This window comes from Hippocampus comes, unplaced genomic scaffold (assembly GCF_001891065.2).
Source record: "Hippocampus comes isolate QL1 unplaced genomic scaffold, H_comes_QL1_v1.1 scaffold177, whole genome shotgun sequence".
Lineage (NCBI taxonomy): Eukaryota > Metazoa > Chordata > Actinopteri > Syngnathiformes > Syngnathidae > Hippocampus > Hippocampus comes.
Window position 1 is genome coordinate 249,034 of NW_017806158.1, and position 16,366 is coordinate 265,399.

At 40.8% G+C, this 16,366-nt stretch overlaps 2 protein-coding genes across 5 annotated transcripts in view; one reads left to right on the forward strand and one right to left on the reverse strand.

Moving 5' to 3' along the window:
* Positions 1 to 2,526, forward strand: part of hmgn1b (high mobility group nucleosome binding domain 1b) — a 6,318-nt gene extending 3,792 nt beyond the window's left edge. Inside the window, exons 5-6 of the mRNA XM_019895310.1 lie at positions 1,345 to 1,452; positions 1,555 to 2,526. Of these exons, the coding sequence (XP_019750869.1) occupies positions 1,345 to 1,452; positions 1,555 to 1,602 (156 nt within the window). The 3' untranslated portion in view covers positions 1,603 to 2,526. The remainder of the gene's footprint in view (positions 1 to 1,344; positions 1,453 to 1,554) is intronic.
* Positions 2,527 to 5,609: 3,083 nt separating this feature from the next.
* On the reverse strand, positions 5,610 to 13,393 carry slc37a4b (solute carrier family 37 member 4b). 4 transcript variants are annotated; one of them, XM_019895333.1, is made up of 10 exons: positions 13,171 to 13,392; positions 11,280 to 11,655; positions 10,036 to 10,268; positions 8,992 to 9,238; positions 7,482 to 7,634; positions 7,310 to 7,395; positions 7,125 to 7,238; positions 6,581 to 6,676; positions 6,367 to 6,505; positions 5,610 to 6,284 (listed from the first exon to the last, which is right to left on the reverse strand). In XM_019895333.1, exons 2-10 carry the CDS (start codon positions 11,425 to 11,427, stop codon positions 6,121 to 6,123), a joined length of 1,380 nt encoding a protein of 459 aa, XP_019750892.1. In that variant the 5' UTR covers positions 11,428 to 11,655; positions 13,171 to 13,392; the 3' UTR covers positions 5,610 to 6,120. The 4 variants fall into 4 exon arrangements, with proteins under 4 accessions (XP_019750892.1, XP_019750891.1, XP_019750893.1 ...); XM_019895332.1 differs by having other exon boundaries at positions 13,142 to 13,392; XM_019895334.1 differs by lacking the exon at positions 13,171 to 13,392 and adding an exon at positions 12,626 to 13,076.
* Between the last annotated feature and the right edge of the window lie 2,973 nt (positions 13,394 to 16,366).

Here is a 16,366-nt window from a genome sequence, read left to right on the forward strand (position 1 = left end):
TTTTTTTTTTTTTTAATGAGAACAGTGAAACAATTATGGTATTATGTCCTGTATGAACGTCCAAGTATGTTAACAACATGTGTGACAACACAAGCAACAAAGTGCAACAATATATTGCCCTAAAACTGCAGCATACAGTACAGGTATATGACAAAATGTAACAAAGTTAGGACTATTTGCTACAAAATGACACGAGTAAAAGACCTGGTGGCTTTCTTTCCATTCACTCACTGTCTCAAACTTGACCTCCCCTGGATCACCACACAAGACAGCGTTGCTCAGCTGATGTCGTGCAACGAACTTTTGAAGCTAGCCACGGGACGCTTCGAAGCCCATAGCGCTATGGAACTCGCTTCCTCTCTTATTAGCGGTCCAGTTTGCGTAAAGTTTTTCGCACGATAACAGTCAAACCATTCCAGGAAACGTTCATTTACTCGACTGTCTGTTGAGCCGCAAGCAATTCACTCTGAGCATGGAAATAGCCATAATCGGACTGAGCAAGAATCGCTTCCTCGTTTTTCAAAGTCTCGTATATTTGAGTCTTTCAGACTCCAAGCGTCTCCTGAATGTTTCGTATTTTGTAACCCACTTCGTTTAATCAGATACAATTCACTTTCTCCTCCGCGGCCATTACTGTTCCTCTTCGTTTGGATGCCATGATCTACAGGATGTAAAAATTTTTCACAATTCCAGTCCTCCCTGTGCTCTGCAACTTCAAGTAACTGCGCCACCTGGCGTTGAAATGCCTGTTATTACAAGTCCAAATGAATTGACTTTACATTGAACCTTAATTGTGTACCAACCTTCGGCGGGCCGGATTAAAAAGACCAAGGGGCCGGATTCGGCCTGCGGGCCATAGTTTGCCCACCTCTGTACTAGAGGGATCGAGATAGTTGCTAAATTTAGCAAAATCACTGCTAAGTTGGTAACACTTCGAGCAAAATTCATTGCTCTTGCTCGCTACCTCCCTTCAACTAGCGGCCACACGCGTGCACATAAGATGGAGAACTTTCAAAATAAAAGCACCACATATTTTACAGTTTACTAGGACTTCATGGGCACTGTGAGGGCCGGTCAGAGACTTTGCCCGGGTCTGTCGTAGTTGAGATTATTAAATGTGTTTTCTTAGCTAAAGTAGTTCTGATTTACTCCCACCTATGGGTCAGAACATTAAAATTGAGCAATTCACTTTTAAATGTACACAGAGACAAATTTGCGTAAGAAGTAATCTTTGAGTTCTGTCAATATGTGAAAGATGTTGAATATCTTAAATTACGCCAGAACAAGGACAGGTTTAATGAATTGAAGTCTTCATTCATCTCTGGGCGATACGTATCGTTGCAGAAGGCAGCTGCTAAGCCTAAGAAAGGTAAGGAGGTGGAGAAGGCCAAGCCCGAGGAGAAGGCGGAGGATGCCCCTGCTGAGAATGGCGAGGCCAAAGCTGAGGAAGAGGTCAGTGTTGTCATCGTGCGTAATCTTGTCATCGTGAAAGCTAATCCTCATTCTAATGTTGTACTCGACACGGAACTGTGTTTGCGTTTCCGTGCGTTGCAGGCACCAGCCACGGATGCAGCGGAGGAAAAAGATGAGGAGGCGGAATAACATCTCTCAAACCGCATCTTTACCAGTGCTCCCTGTACCTCTTTTCTTGTACAATTCAGGGGAATATTTTTATCGACTATTTTCTAAATACAGGTTTTTTAGTAGTCTGATTGTAGAGAACACTTTTTTTTAACGAAAGACAAAAAAAAAAGTCAATTTGGAGACGGGGGAATTTCATCACATCCCACATTGTAACGTTCAGTGGTTTTCATTTCAGAAGTTTTAAATGTGAAAGAGGGGGAGGATGCGGGGATGGGTTACAGTGTCAACAAGCAAACATCATGTTCACAGGATCTTGGTCGACAACTGAAAGAGTTTGCCTGTGTGGATTACATTCCATATGCTTTAAAGGGACAGTGTATGTAATCTGTGCCGGGGCAGAGATGGACACAGTCACACATTGTTTTGTTTATACTGAAGAACAGTGTTTTAGAATGTTTGCGAGATTTGTCCTCATGTTAACTCTTGTACTCATGCAGTTTTCTGATGAAATTGGATTAATAAATTTAAAATCCCTTGTAGTGGAGCTCTCCCTATCCAAACGATGTATCTTCTGTGTTGGTCGTGTCCCTGTTCTGTGATAGCATTGCAATAAATTTGTATAGCTACTGTGAAAAAGGATTTGGAATCTCTGTATGCAGTGCTCAATGGTACATTGTACGGATGCAAAAAAAAAAAAAAAATGGAATTTGCTTTCTAAGCCAACCAACTGAGGTGTCTAAGTGTCGAGGGGGGGAAAAAATCTGGTCTCATAATGCCAGCAGACAACCTGTAAATTTATTTGAGATGTTCAACGCATACCAGCAGTAGCAATACTCACGCTAAGTTTAGGTAACAGTGCAAGTGTGCCGTTTCTTTTTGTTTATAGATGTACCTGTGTAATTATTGTTATCAACAAACCAATAAAGCTCAGTTGGTAGTTGTTATCTTTTATTTATTTTATTTTGAGAAAGAACCGATGATCAAACTATTAAAAAGTTCTTAGGTGACAAGGATAAATATGTTGCAGCAAAATTATGAGCTCAACCGAGGCAGCTGCTTGGTGATTTACAGGGGAGGTGAAAAGACAAATCTGTTTAACATTTTAAACGGGACAAACCATGCCGCCTGGTCCGCAAGCAACGTCTATTGTTGGGTTGAGCCGAGGCCTCAGAGCCCATTAGTGAGGTACGGATGATAAAAGATGTTTAAACGATGTAACGGGAGCGTCATGTCAGATGAGGTGATGTGATGGATTTATTGCGAAATAAATTAATAGGTTGAATCGGTTTGAAATGTCATCTCCAAATTGAACGCTAGAGTGTGCCAAACCCAATTTACCTTTAGGACAGTCCACACAAATGTAACGCATCTGATATAGATTGACATGCCATAAAGGCATATGATGACTTGGTGGTAAACCGTATCAAATGATTTGTTATGATATGGATTATACAAAACCAGCCATGTCACCATTTGGTAAATTTCCCCCCAAAAAATTCACAAATCTATACTACTATCTATACTACTGGTCAGTCTACATGTGTGGGTGTTAATGTGTTGAAAATGGCTTTCTCTCTTCGACAATGTAATGTGAACGGTTGAACAAAAATGCCGTTTTTATAAAAAAAATTCACAAATCTATACTACTGGTCAGTCTACATGTGTGGGTGTTAATGTGTTGAAAATGGCTTTCTCTCTTCGACAATGTAACGTTAACGGTTGAACAAAAATGCCGTTTTTGGGGTCTACTGAAAAGTGAAGATTTTGGAGGTACGAGAATTCCACAAGACGCCAGCGTTATGCTGAACTGTCATTGTGTTAAACTCAACCAGAGGTGTCAAATTGTTGTCCAAATGCATCTGAAATTGTAAACTAAGATGGAACACGCCTAAGTCGATCACGAACCAAGACATACTTATGGTTAATATTAAAAATAAAACATGATTGGAGAGGTATTGTATTGTAAAAACAGTAAATATAAAACAATCAAATGAAAATCAATAAGTATGGCAGTAACTGCATGCTTTCTTCAGCTACATGATGACATATTATTACACGTCTGTTCAAACTACAGTTTAGTGGGCACTGATCATAATCTCATAGCGTTGAACCTCCATGTATCATTTTTTCTCTCACTTCAGAGTTTTGTGCCACTTTGGGTTTGGTTTATCATATGAAATCTCAAAATCAATTTGCCTTTGTGGATGTAACATGACAAAATATGGAAACGTTCAAGGAGTATGAATACTTTTTCAAGCCCCCCTAATAAATGTAATAGCACATTCTGGTCTAGCAATATTCCCAATTGGAAATTTACGATTCAGCACCATGGACAGCTTCCCACGTCCAATCTATGTTTTGTGTTTAATTTTTTTAACTATTGCATCATAATTCACTGTCGTTAAAACATGCCTTAGTTTGAAATATCTTCTTTCATGGTGAAAAAATATGTCAATATTAATATTAAGTAGATGGCCTAAAAATCAGGTCATATGCGGCAAAAAAAAAAAAGATTTAGGAGGACATCTAACCTTAGATAACCTTAGTGTGCATTTATTTATAGATCAAATCAGTAGGTACAAGTTGCTTGTCAGCGCTCCATCCATTCTCTAAACAACTTATTCTATTTAGTGCTGCAGGGGAGCAGCAAAAGGCAAACTACATCCTGGACCTTGTAACAGTCAAACACTATTATATCAACACACACGATTTGGAATTTGGGTTGACCGTATAGACGTGGCAACCGTTGCCATCTGCACTGAAAATAATGGTGTGGTGAATTTACTGAATTATATTTTGTCAAGTGGCTGCACACAATAGAATCATCTGGATTTAGATGTATAGTCTACTTAAAAAATAATATTGTTTATATGTTTTTTTCAGCGATGCTTTCAGGTCACCATCCATCAAATCCATATACTCATTGTTTTCATTTGGGTCACGGGTGAAGTGGAGCACCTGCTAGCTGACGTTGGGTGAGCAGCGCGGATTTCCTAAAAATATCGGGGTTTTTTTTTACTCCTTCCACTGGCAATAAATATCCAGGCAAATAGTATCCATTGTACAATAAACAGCTGAATAAAATGCTTTAGGTGTGTTTCAAATTATGAACATGTCACATTTATTCATCCTCAACTTTAAAAGTCCATCAGATTAAAGCTATTCCATATTGGCACTGAGTGTTTTCCCATTATGAATACAAAAACCACACTAGTGGTGCTGAAAGCAGGATAAATGAGATGATTTTTAAATCTTATGGAAAAAAAAAATCAGTATTCTAATCTGCAATGTGAGCAACAAAACAGCACAAAAAGAATTGACAATCGACTGTTTTAAACAGACATTAAACATTCATTCATTCATTCATTTTCCGAACCGCTTGATCCTCACTAGGGTCGCGGGGGGTGCTGGAGCCTATCCCAGCCGTCTTCGGGCAGTAGGCGGGGTACACACTGAATCGGTTGCCAGCCAATCGCAGGGCACAAAGAGACGAACAACCATCCACGCTCACATTCACACCTAGGGACAATTTAGAGTGTTCAATCAGCCTACCATGCATGTTTTTGGAATGTGGGAGGAAACCGGAGCACCCGGAGAAAACCCACGCAGGCCCGGGGAGAACATGCAAACTCCACACAGGGAGGCCGGAGCTGGAATCGAACCCGGTACCTCTGCACTGTGAAGTCGACGTGCCAACCACTGGACTACCGGGCCGCCACAGACATTAAACAGTTCATACATATGGTGATTTTGGCTGACCGAATCAAAATATGACTCTGTATTTTGTCCTCTATGAATGAGAGTGTAGGAAACTACGAAACCTTATTTCTAATAATTAATGACAAGGATTGATGCTACCAAATATGTGCAAACATGTAGTCAGTCTAGATTCTAGATTATGGAGAAAAACCCCATTTAAAAGCATTCATGATTGTAAATTTACGACTACTAACGTCAACGCCCGCACCAGTTACTGGCTATATTGTTTTCAGCATACAGCTATCATTTGGCATTATAAAGGACTGTTTTTTTAATAAATAGTCTAATAAGCATCCACTTTTCTGGGAAGACTTTCCACATGTCTTAGAAGTGCATCTTTGGCATTTCCATACATCCAAATGAACATTTGTGAGGTATTGAACAATAGAGCATGTGAAAAGTTTTGTAGTAGTTTAACCCAAAGGTGACTAGGACTGAAATGATGGCTCTTCCACAAGACATCAATCCAAGCACGCCTTGATGTAATTCGCTTTGTGCACTGTGATGTGCTTGAGTGGAAAATAGGCTGCTCCAAACTTGGCTCCACAGAGTTAGAAGAATTGAATAGTGCGAAAAGGTCACAAGAAGGAACTAAGTGGCCATGTTTGACCCCTAATTGATGAAGCCTCACTTACAATTCGGTGGTTCGTACTTGCCCTGAGTATCTATGACGAAATTAGCTTTTGGACAGTTCACTTGTCTGGGTAATAATTTGCATTCGAATTATGCAGCACCTTTGATATCGGAGTGACGTTGACTTTGTTGCAAGAGCATGACTCAGTCCATTTTTTCTCTTCTTCCCATCTTGGTGCGCATGTTGCGAATGAGGAAAAACGAAACGGTGGTGACGGCCATGAAGACCTCGGCTACCCAGAACGCTGTGTCCCAACTGTGTTGTTTGGCAATAGTGCTGAAAGGAAGTCCAGCCATGAAAGCCCCCACTGTAATAAAAAAATAAAGTTGTATCATTCATATGACTTTTCATGGTATATCGAGCACATCATTTTGTACTAATAGATTTACCGTTAGCCATCAGAGCAACAATCGCATGTGAGGTTCCACAAAAATTGGAAGGAGCACTTTCACTTGCGATAACCCCAAACAAGGCAATCGGCCCGTAAGAGGAAAATCCAAACATAGCACCAAGAAAGAGAATCCAGATCTGCAAATGGCAAGAGAAGAGATTTTTTTTCTTTCTTTCTTTTTCAGCTAAGAAATCACTAAATAAAATGGTTACCTCTTTTTCTGAGACACCGATGAGCACAGAAACAGGATGGATGACTTGGACCCAAAGAGGAGCCTCCTGAAGTGAATGAATGAACTTCAGTACCGACTACAGATAGAATATAACTCAATACAGTAATGTTAGAATAGCAGAGACATTCGGTCAGGGCAGGCAGGGGAGCCAGTGCTACCCTCTCCCATCCCTGCATGTGAAAAATCAAATTTATTTATTAAAAGTTAGATTTGGTTAAGATTGAATGACTGTCTGTGTCTTATGTGTTGTGTTGCATTATTTTGTTATTATGACTTCAAGATGGCGCCGCAAGAGTGGCTGCCTTTACAGCAGCTCCTATACTTTTTTGTTCTTCTCCTTTCTTCCTTTCATAACTTTGCTGCTGTAAATTGGGAATTTCTCCATTGTGAGATGAATAAATGTTTTTTTCTTCTTCTTCTTCTTTTTTTTTTCTTCAGAACATTTCTAATATTACAAATCACTACATTGTGCAGGTTCATGCGATGAAGTGTCCCATAAGTCTTTGAATTCGATCTATTTTTACCTTTGGCATTTCAGGGGTGATGGTGACCCTGAAGAGATACATGGACACACACATACCGGCCATCATGACAATGAGCAGGCCGTGACGAGGGTTCCCATGTGTGCCCAGGACAGACTACGGAAAGTCACAGAGCATGTTTATGACAAGCGGATCAAATCAAACAAGTCCTTCTGACTGCTACTTACTCGAGCAACAGCTCTGTCAGAGATTAAACCAGATGCAAGGCTTCCCACAAAGCCACCCACTTCCAAGGCACTCATGTAAGTACTGCCTGTGAGTAACCCAGCTCAAATTAGAACCATGAAACAACAAAAAAAACCACACTCTTCAGAATCAAGTAAGCATTGCAATGCGTACCCATAAGAGCTGTCTGGCCTTTCTCCTGCATGAGGAAAAGCTGGCCCCAGTCAGTTGCTGCCGTTTTCACGCCGAACACCACCAAGTAGCCCAAAGACAGCACCCAAAGAAATGGGGAGAGGAGGAACTCACTCAGGGTGCTCTCACCGTTGCCTGGTGAGGAGGAAAAGAGCAAACAGTGTTCACTTCGCTCACATCTCTAACAGACTAGCACTAGAAATTCACACCTTAAAAAGGGAAGATTGGAGGACATCCTTTAGAACATAACCTGTAACTGTTATCAACGAACATTGGCTAGCTGAAAATATTTTGGAGTCCCAACAATATTTTTGTGATTATAGTGTAGAGAATGGCTAAGAGTCTTCAAATTATTTTATTTTTTTTTGGTCTATGTGTATAGTTTGTACACTGTCACACTCAGATCACGTGGTTCCGATGTGATCTGTATCCATGGAGCAGCTTAACCTTCTCTCCATCTACCATGAGTTTTTAGGAATAGTGGTTTAAAACACACACACACACACACACACACACACACACACACACACACACACACACACACACACACACACACACACACACACACACACAATATAATTTACAAAACTACCAAGATGTGTTAGATGTTCAGATTTACTTGAAGAGGTTTCCAAAAATACACGTAGGGATTACATAGTAATTCCATTTACAGAAGCGTTAAAGTATTTGGACAAACTGACATACAAACAGTTGCTGAAAGGCTACACTTATATTCAGAGTGTAATGCTGTGTAAAATGTAAATAAAAATAGAATACAATGATATGCAAATTCTTTTCAGCCTATAGTCAATCAAATGCACTACTAAGCCAAGATATATAATGTTCCAATTTATAAATACTTTTGGGAAATATTATCTTCATCAGAATTTTATGCCTGCAACCTGTTCCAAGAAATCTGGGATCGTGGCATGTTTATAACTGTGTTACATGCCGTAATCTTTCCTTTTAAGTATTTGGAAACTGAGGACACAAATTCTTTCAGTTGATCAAAAGTTCGGGGGGGTCTCCGTTGTCATATTTTGCAGTTAATAATGCGCCACACGATTTCAATGGGAGGCATGTCAGGACTGCTGGCAGGCCAACTTAGTTCTTGCACTCTATGACGACGACGCCACGCTGTTGTTACATGTGCAGAATGTGACTTGGCATTGTCTTGCTGAAATAAGCAGGAATGCCACTGAAAATAAAAACCCATTGCTTGGATGGCATTATATTCCCCTGTCCCAGCTTTTTGGGTGACATGTTGCAGGTATCCAATTCAAAATGGGAGAATATTTGCGCCCCTTCATAATCTTTGTATTCTGTTTTTATTTACGCTTTACATAACGTCCCAATTTCACTGAAATTGGGGTTTGTGCATTGTGATTGCTGTTGTTGTGTGTAAAGGGAAAATCATAATGGAATAATTTTAGACCTAATTTACATCTACACAACCTGGTGTCCATCAATCCATCATAGTCTTTTTACTCACATTTCGTTGCACCCTTCTTGGGTGCCAGCTCAATAGCAGGCAGGCCCACATCCTTTGGCTCATTCTTCACCAACATGAGAGTCACAAGTGAGAAGGCAGCACAGATGACACCTGACATCGTTAGGATGGTCCTCCAGTCATAGTAGTGGAGGAGCACCGTAACCAGGAGTGGGCCCAGACTCCCTGCCAGGTTCGTGCTGCAGGACATCACGGACCACCATGTTCCAAACTGGGAGGGCTCAAACCACTGAAGAAATAGATTGTGGACATTATATTCGATTTTAATTTGTCAAAAAACAAAAAGAGGCATTTCAGTCCAAGATAAACGGTAAAAATTGTTCACCCCATAAAAGTTGTGAATCGTCGAATCGTAAATTCCAATTGGGGGTCTTATTCAATTGTTTCAGACAGGGAAATGAAACTAACGTTCCACTTCACTGGCCACGGTATTTATTCATGGCTTACTAAGAGGAGCAACAGAAGCAGACGACTTAAAGATCCCCTGTGAGAAAACTCATTCCACAGAAGAGCAGTGGTAGTCCTCGAGCAAAAGGTTGTACTTAAAAGATCGAATCTATTTAAAGATCGGTCTTCTCAGTAAAAAGAAAAAGTGTCGACTGTTGTTGTTTCTTAAAGCAAGATGTACTGAGGATGTTCTACTTATAGAATCTCGAGTAATCTGATCCCCTTTCAACATGCTGAAGACGTGCCAAAGCCTATTTATTCCCCACCTTTTGAACACGGCAAAGGCATCTTGCTTTCCAAGTACCTTTAAATAGCTAACATTGATTTACTAAATCTTGCCTTTATTCTTTTAGACAATGATACTTATTCATCAAGTTATTTGTGGCTGAGACATTGCAGATTGTTGGTCATTCCTGACTTTTCTAATACCACTCTCCCTACTGACCTTTATAACAGGCTCGGCTTACATAGGTCAATAGTATCTGGCGGCAAGTAGCAGGATTCCAATCAGTGAACTTTCACACGACAAAGCATGCGGTAACACTGACAGACTCGACATGCGAAAGCATTTGGGATTACCTTGCGGAGGACCTTCCCGCACGGAGGCCATCCACAACCTTGTCCCAGTCCGTTAATGAACCACAGGAGTGAGAACATGGTCACCGTGGAGGACCAGGAGAAAAGCACGTTGATGCCTCCGATCACAAAGAGGCCGATGGAGAAAAGCCAGCGGGCACTGATCTGGTCTGATAACACGCCGCTGATGAATTTACTGATGGCATAGGCCATGGTCTGGCTGCTGGTGATCAGGCCTGGAGACACAAGGAGGGTTATTGGTTGTTCACAGAGCGCTGAGAATGTGAAGCATCTAAAATGAGTGCCGAGTGCATATTCAGGATATTCTTAAATGATGTCAATTAACTTTGGTCAACCTCTTTTGAGCGTTCAATCAATGCATGCATGTTTTTGGAATATGGGAGGAAACCGGAGTACCCGGAGAAAACCCACACAGGCACGGGGAGCGCATGCAAACTCCACACAGGAAGGCCGGAGCTGGAATCGAACCCGGTATCTCTGCACTGTGAGGTCGACGCGCTAACCACTTGACCACCGTATTTGATAAATACTAAAAAATATCTAATAATAAAATCTGTACGTAAAATGAGAGATATACAGAAATGTAAATTAGGGATAGACCGATATGTTTTTATTTTTGGGCCGATACAGATGTGGATTATGAGTGGAGACAGATACCGATTATTAATATTCAAGGAGGCTGATAACCGATATTTGGATTCAATATTCATTTTCAGTATTGGCATCCATTGTAGCCTTGCTGTCTTGGTAGGCGGGTTCCCCCCATCATCTGTCCCTTCACAAGGTTTCTTCTTTTTCCGCCCCCAAATGGAGTTTGGGGGGTTTTCGTTGCCCTGACAGTTTTGATCAGGGGATGTGCTTCATATTTGTCAACTGTGGGCTTGTGAAGCTCAACATAAATTTGACTTGACTCGATTTGTTTTTTTTCAGGGCCGATACCAAGATTGATAATTAGTCTTCAAGGAGGTGATAAACAATATTTGGAGCTAATATTCATTTTCAGTAGAAGGGAAGCTTTACTGAGATGTCTTTAAGGTTATGATTAATGAAGTTAGTTGAATATTTCAAAAAAATAGTTCCCTGAACTTAACAGAGTTTTGAATTGATCTCTTATTGGCCGTCAGATTGTTCGAAACGAACGATGCCGATATTTCATAAAATGCTGAATATCCGTACCAATAATTGGTCCGGCCGATAGTCAATCTATCCCTCCACTAAATTCTTACCCAAGTCGTCTTTGTCCAGTTTAATCTCACCCATCACCGAGGGCATGACAAAAGAGAATGCCTTTCTGTTGAAGAAGTACAGCATGTAGCCAAAGAACATGGAGGAGAAGATGGTCAAGCGATAGTAGCTGTAACTTGTTGCCCCCATGGTTCCACTGGATCAAAACAATTTTGTTTAAAAAAAGAGAAATGCTTTATTTGCTATGGTTCCTCAAGCACTTAGACAGTCAGTCAGTGGAAGCAGTTGAAAGTGGACATCATTAGTTGGTGGTTTGTAGTGGGTGCTGGCCTAAAAATCCTCATCAGACGGTTTAGGCAGGTTTGAGGCGGCTTCTTTTGGAGAGTGCATGAAGCGTTCGGGGAACCTTACAGCTGCCTGAAAATGAAAACAGATGAACAAAATGTTTCACATTAAGTGAATTACAGTACACCCTTTTTAAGGAGAAATGAGTCTGGGTTCCAAACAAATATTGTTGGCTTCGTGTTCAAAGAGGGTTTGTGTTGATCAAAAGCACACACACGGAATAACACTTTCTACTGCAAGATCAAACTGCAACCATTGTACATTTGTCCTCCAACATGGAACGTGCCCAAGGCCAAATCGTTCAGCTCAATGAAACACTTGCACTCACGTTCCGATTTATTAAGTAAGCTACTAAAACTGCTCTGTATCGCGATAAAGGAGCTTTGTCATCAATACATCGCAACTATGAAAAAAATATATTGCTTAAAGGAGCCGTAATAGGCAATATTTTTCAATTTCCAGGTTTCTCGATTAAAGGACTCTGATATTCTTGTTAAAATAGACTTACTGTAATTCTTTATTCACGGTAAAAAAATAAATCAAGCACACTTAAAAAGGGGTCTTCTATGGATATTTGACATTTAAATTGCATGTATACAAATAGTTGAATCTCTGAAGTTGACCCATTCAGTGTTAAATTAATCAACCACTTCAACCTTTTGCTAGCAGACAATTTCCAAAAATGTTCCCGTGAGGGAACAACTCTGGATTTGGATCATTTTACACAATACCCGACACCACATCGAGTTTTTCCACCCTGCCTAAAGATTTACTATTGTCAAGCGACGGATTGACTCAGTTTGTCTGACCTGTGGAACGATGATCAAAAACAAAAGATAAGCAAAGCTGCAGTGTTAGGACAGGTTATTATTAGCTAACAATGTTACCAGTGAGAGCTTCTGATAACCAGCACACACCCTACTAGAATTTGGGGCAAGCAGAAAAGTTAGCAACGATGAAATTGCCACACCTGGTCGTCATGGTAACAAAAGCCAAATCTACATTTAAGAGTCAGAACCGACCCCACAACCGAAGCCGATACCTCAAGTCTTCTGTTCGGTATGGTATTTCAGTAGTTCGATCGAGTCGGGTTGCTTGCAGCGTGCGTGTCACAGTTCAACACATTGGCGACAAAAATGTCACACAGCTGACTGGGCCATCTGCTTCGGCGAAACCACATTTAGAAGAAAGACTAAACATCAGATTTCGCGCACACTTTTCCAATGCAGTAACATATCGATTCAGAGCATGTTGTGGTCATTTTTATCGCTGCATGAAGAACGTGTAAGTTTTAAGTCTCTTCAGTCTGCACTACAACAACACGCTTCTGTTATGCACGCGAACGCATCTTCTGCAATACACATTCTTGTAAAAGTGTGCACCGAATTTACGATACGCACATTCAGCGTATATGGACTTAAATAAATCGAATGAGCGACACGGTGCCGACAGATATTGAGGAGAGGTCCGTTTCGGGAAAAAAAAAACGTAATCGAAGCCACGTTTCATCAAACGCCGCCATGAAGCACATCGAGGATGCTGCCTGCCATCAGCCCACCTGAATGTGTCGATGAATGAGTAACTCACAGAGGCTAGTTGACCTCGTCGCGTCCCTGTCGTCGGGGCTCAAAACAAGCGAGTGTCCGCCACGAAAAGCTTCCCGGCTGGAGCTCGCGCGAATCGTTAAAGCGGTAGCGCCCAGTTTCTACAAAACGGGAACTATATCTCAGCGCGCATACGCATTTATCTAAACATAAACACACGCACACGATTAAACGGTATATGTGTATTGGCTGAGAGGAGAAGACACCCAAAATTATTTTAAAATGTCAGCAATTGACGCCATCATCGAAATAGAGTGGCCACATTTATGCAAGAAAACCACTGTGGTCATTGGAGACATTTTTGAGGAATTTCTTCAGCACAAGTTATTCACTATGCTTTTTTTTTTTTTTTTTTTAGAGGACGCGGGGAGGTTGGGGTGCAATTAGTGACTACATTTAACAACAGTAAAGAGTAATTTTGCAACAGTATATGAACTGGAGGATATTTTCTGGAATGTCAAATACAGTAGTCCATGCACAAAATATACAGAAATATGCACTTGTGTAAATTGAAGTTGTTTGTCACTAGTAAAAGTGATTCTCACATATTTGAGTAGCGCTCACAAGTATTTCCCTCGTCTCTCCCTCTTTGTGTCCTAATTCCGTCTCAAAAAAAAGACAATTAAGATAAAATTATGATTTATTTTTAAAGATGAGTTTCTTAAATGACTTCCTTTTGTATTTTTATTTGTTTTTTGTTTTATCACTGACATATTTCAAACAGTACTAAGCTTACTTATCAACTGAAGTCGTGTCTCGAGTCTAAACAAACAATCAACTTTTGGATGTGTTTCAAGCAAATAGACAGAGAGAAAGACGAGACGGGTTTTTCAGGTTTTTTAAACTGTAATCTATTACCCTATTCAGTTGATAACAGCTGTTATAAATGTTCCATTCTCATTAGATGTGCTATGATGAGGAATAAAAAGTGGATGGCGTATCAAGAAATTTTGGACACGTCACATAAACAACTCCACTTGCTCCGCAATTCAAATATCCCTCACTGCTTAACTGTGTTTGAAGACAAGCAGAAAGAAATCCAAGACCGTTTAACCTGCTACATGGCTAAGACTAGAGCTCCTCTTAGCAACAGGAGCCAGATGAGGTGGCTCAGGCATTTGGCAAGGATGTTTCCTCGAAATTTCTTTGGTGAGGTGTTGAAGAACCCAGGGAAGACTCGGGGCACACTAGTAAAACTTTTCCACTCATCTTTTCTGGGAATGCCTCGGGATCCCCTCAGAAATGCTTGATGAAGTGGCTGGGGAGAGGGAAGTCCGAGATTCCTTGCTTAAGATGCTCCCCACTGCATGGATGGTGAGAGAGAATATATCATTGTCCGGTATGTTTGTAATTGAGTAATAAACCGTAATTTTAAAAATGCAAACATTCTTGTGAAATAGTCTAAATAATATCTAGCTTGTGAGAAATTGCACACAAAACTGAACGGAACAAAATGTCATCATTGGAGTCTTGTGATTTAAAATGTAATGATGTAAAACTTCTTTTTACGAGAATGTTACTCTTTGTGTGCGCCTCACCACAATGATACAGCTCATGTTTACAACACAACCACAGAGACATTTTTTCTGAAGCACATGCATGCGCTTTTCTTCCAAAAGAAATTATACTGGAGTCACAGAATTTGTCATTGAAAAATAAAATCACAACCGCATGGTGATCGACTGGTTAGCACGTCCACTTCACATTACAGAGGTCATAGGTTCAATTCCAGGTCTTGGCCTTTCTGTGTGGAGTTTGCATGTTCTCCCCGTGCGCGTGTGGGTTTTCTCTGGGGTACTGCAGTTTCCTCCCACATTCCAAAAACATGCATGTGGTAGGTTAAGTGAAAACTATATTGCCCCTAAGTGTGATTGTGAGTGTGAACACCGAAAGTGAAACAAGAAGAGGCGCTGTCAACTGATCACCACATGGTGGTGTGTTGGCTCCAATGGTGGAGGAAGATGTCGGTCCAACCTGACAGACCCAAATGTCTGGTGAGGGTCTGCTGGGAATGTCGAGCTGAGTCCCCCGCTGTCAGAAAAGGGTTTGCAGTCCCTCCATTAGGGGAGACTGAGGACATTGATTCAGAGTAGAGCCTGTTCATTGTCGGGGAGGCCTACCGGAGCTGTGGCCATGAGGTGGCTCCTTCAGACATGTTTCTATCCTGGTCTCAATCTTTAATGCTATTGTATCATACTATTTTTTATGAAACATGATCCAAATGAATAGAAACTTTCTTATTGTCCGCCTTGTGTAACGACAGTTTAATATTTTGTGCCTCCATGATAAATTCTTTTCTGGTGCGGTGACATTTCTCCCGCCATGGTTGTCCTTCCACCCGGCTCTCATCTCATTAGCTTTGACAATCCCAACTTCTGTTTTTGCAATGAGTAGCGTCATTCTTCCAGAGGAATGACTTCCTCTGTGTCTGGAGGGGCTGATTCTGAGAACTGAATGGGGCACGATGATTGGTTGGGACCCACTGGATGCTGCGACAGAAATCAGCTCGTTTTCACTCCCAATTGTGAAACAGACACAAAGTACTTTTAAAGCAGACGGATCTGTTGGATTCTTCTTTGGCAAATTGAGACTTGGAACTTGAACCATATCCATGAGCTGACTGGTTAAGATGTTATTCAAATCAGGGGTTACTGTGCCAGTTTAATTTATAGTGTAAATGTGTTGAGACATGGGCAATGCTGGCTCATCTATAGGTTGGTCTATGAAGAAAGGAAGCCGCCATCTTTTACGAAGGACTTTGTAGCTCAGACGATAACACATTTGAATAGTTCAAACTTTAAGTGTGTTTTTTTTTCTCTCCAAGAGATGATTAGAATCTGATTTTACTGTGTGTATAATGTCAGGGAAGTTTAAAAGACATGATGATGAACTGCATAATTTATTTTAGAGACATTTTATCCCATTGTATTTGTAATTCTTTTAAATAATAAAGCTGTGACGGACAAACTCTTTCTGAATGTTTTGGGTCATGATTGTAAAATTATAGGACGGTGCTTTGGGGGTGATGAATGTCATGAATGTTACACATAGAGGCTCGATCAAGGGTGCAAGGCGGTCACCAATTCACATACTCTGCCGACTACATCATTCGCAAGGGAGATCTTGGCAGTTTATACTGTACAAATGCACTTTGCGTGCACCGCACTCATCACTCGGAC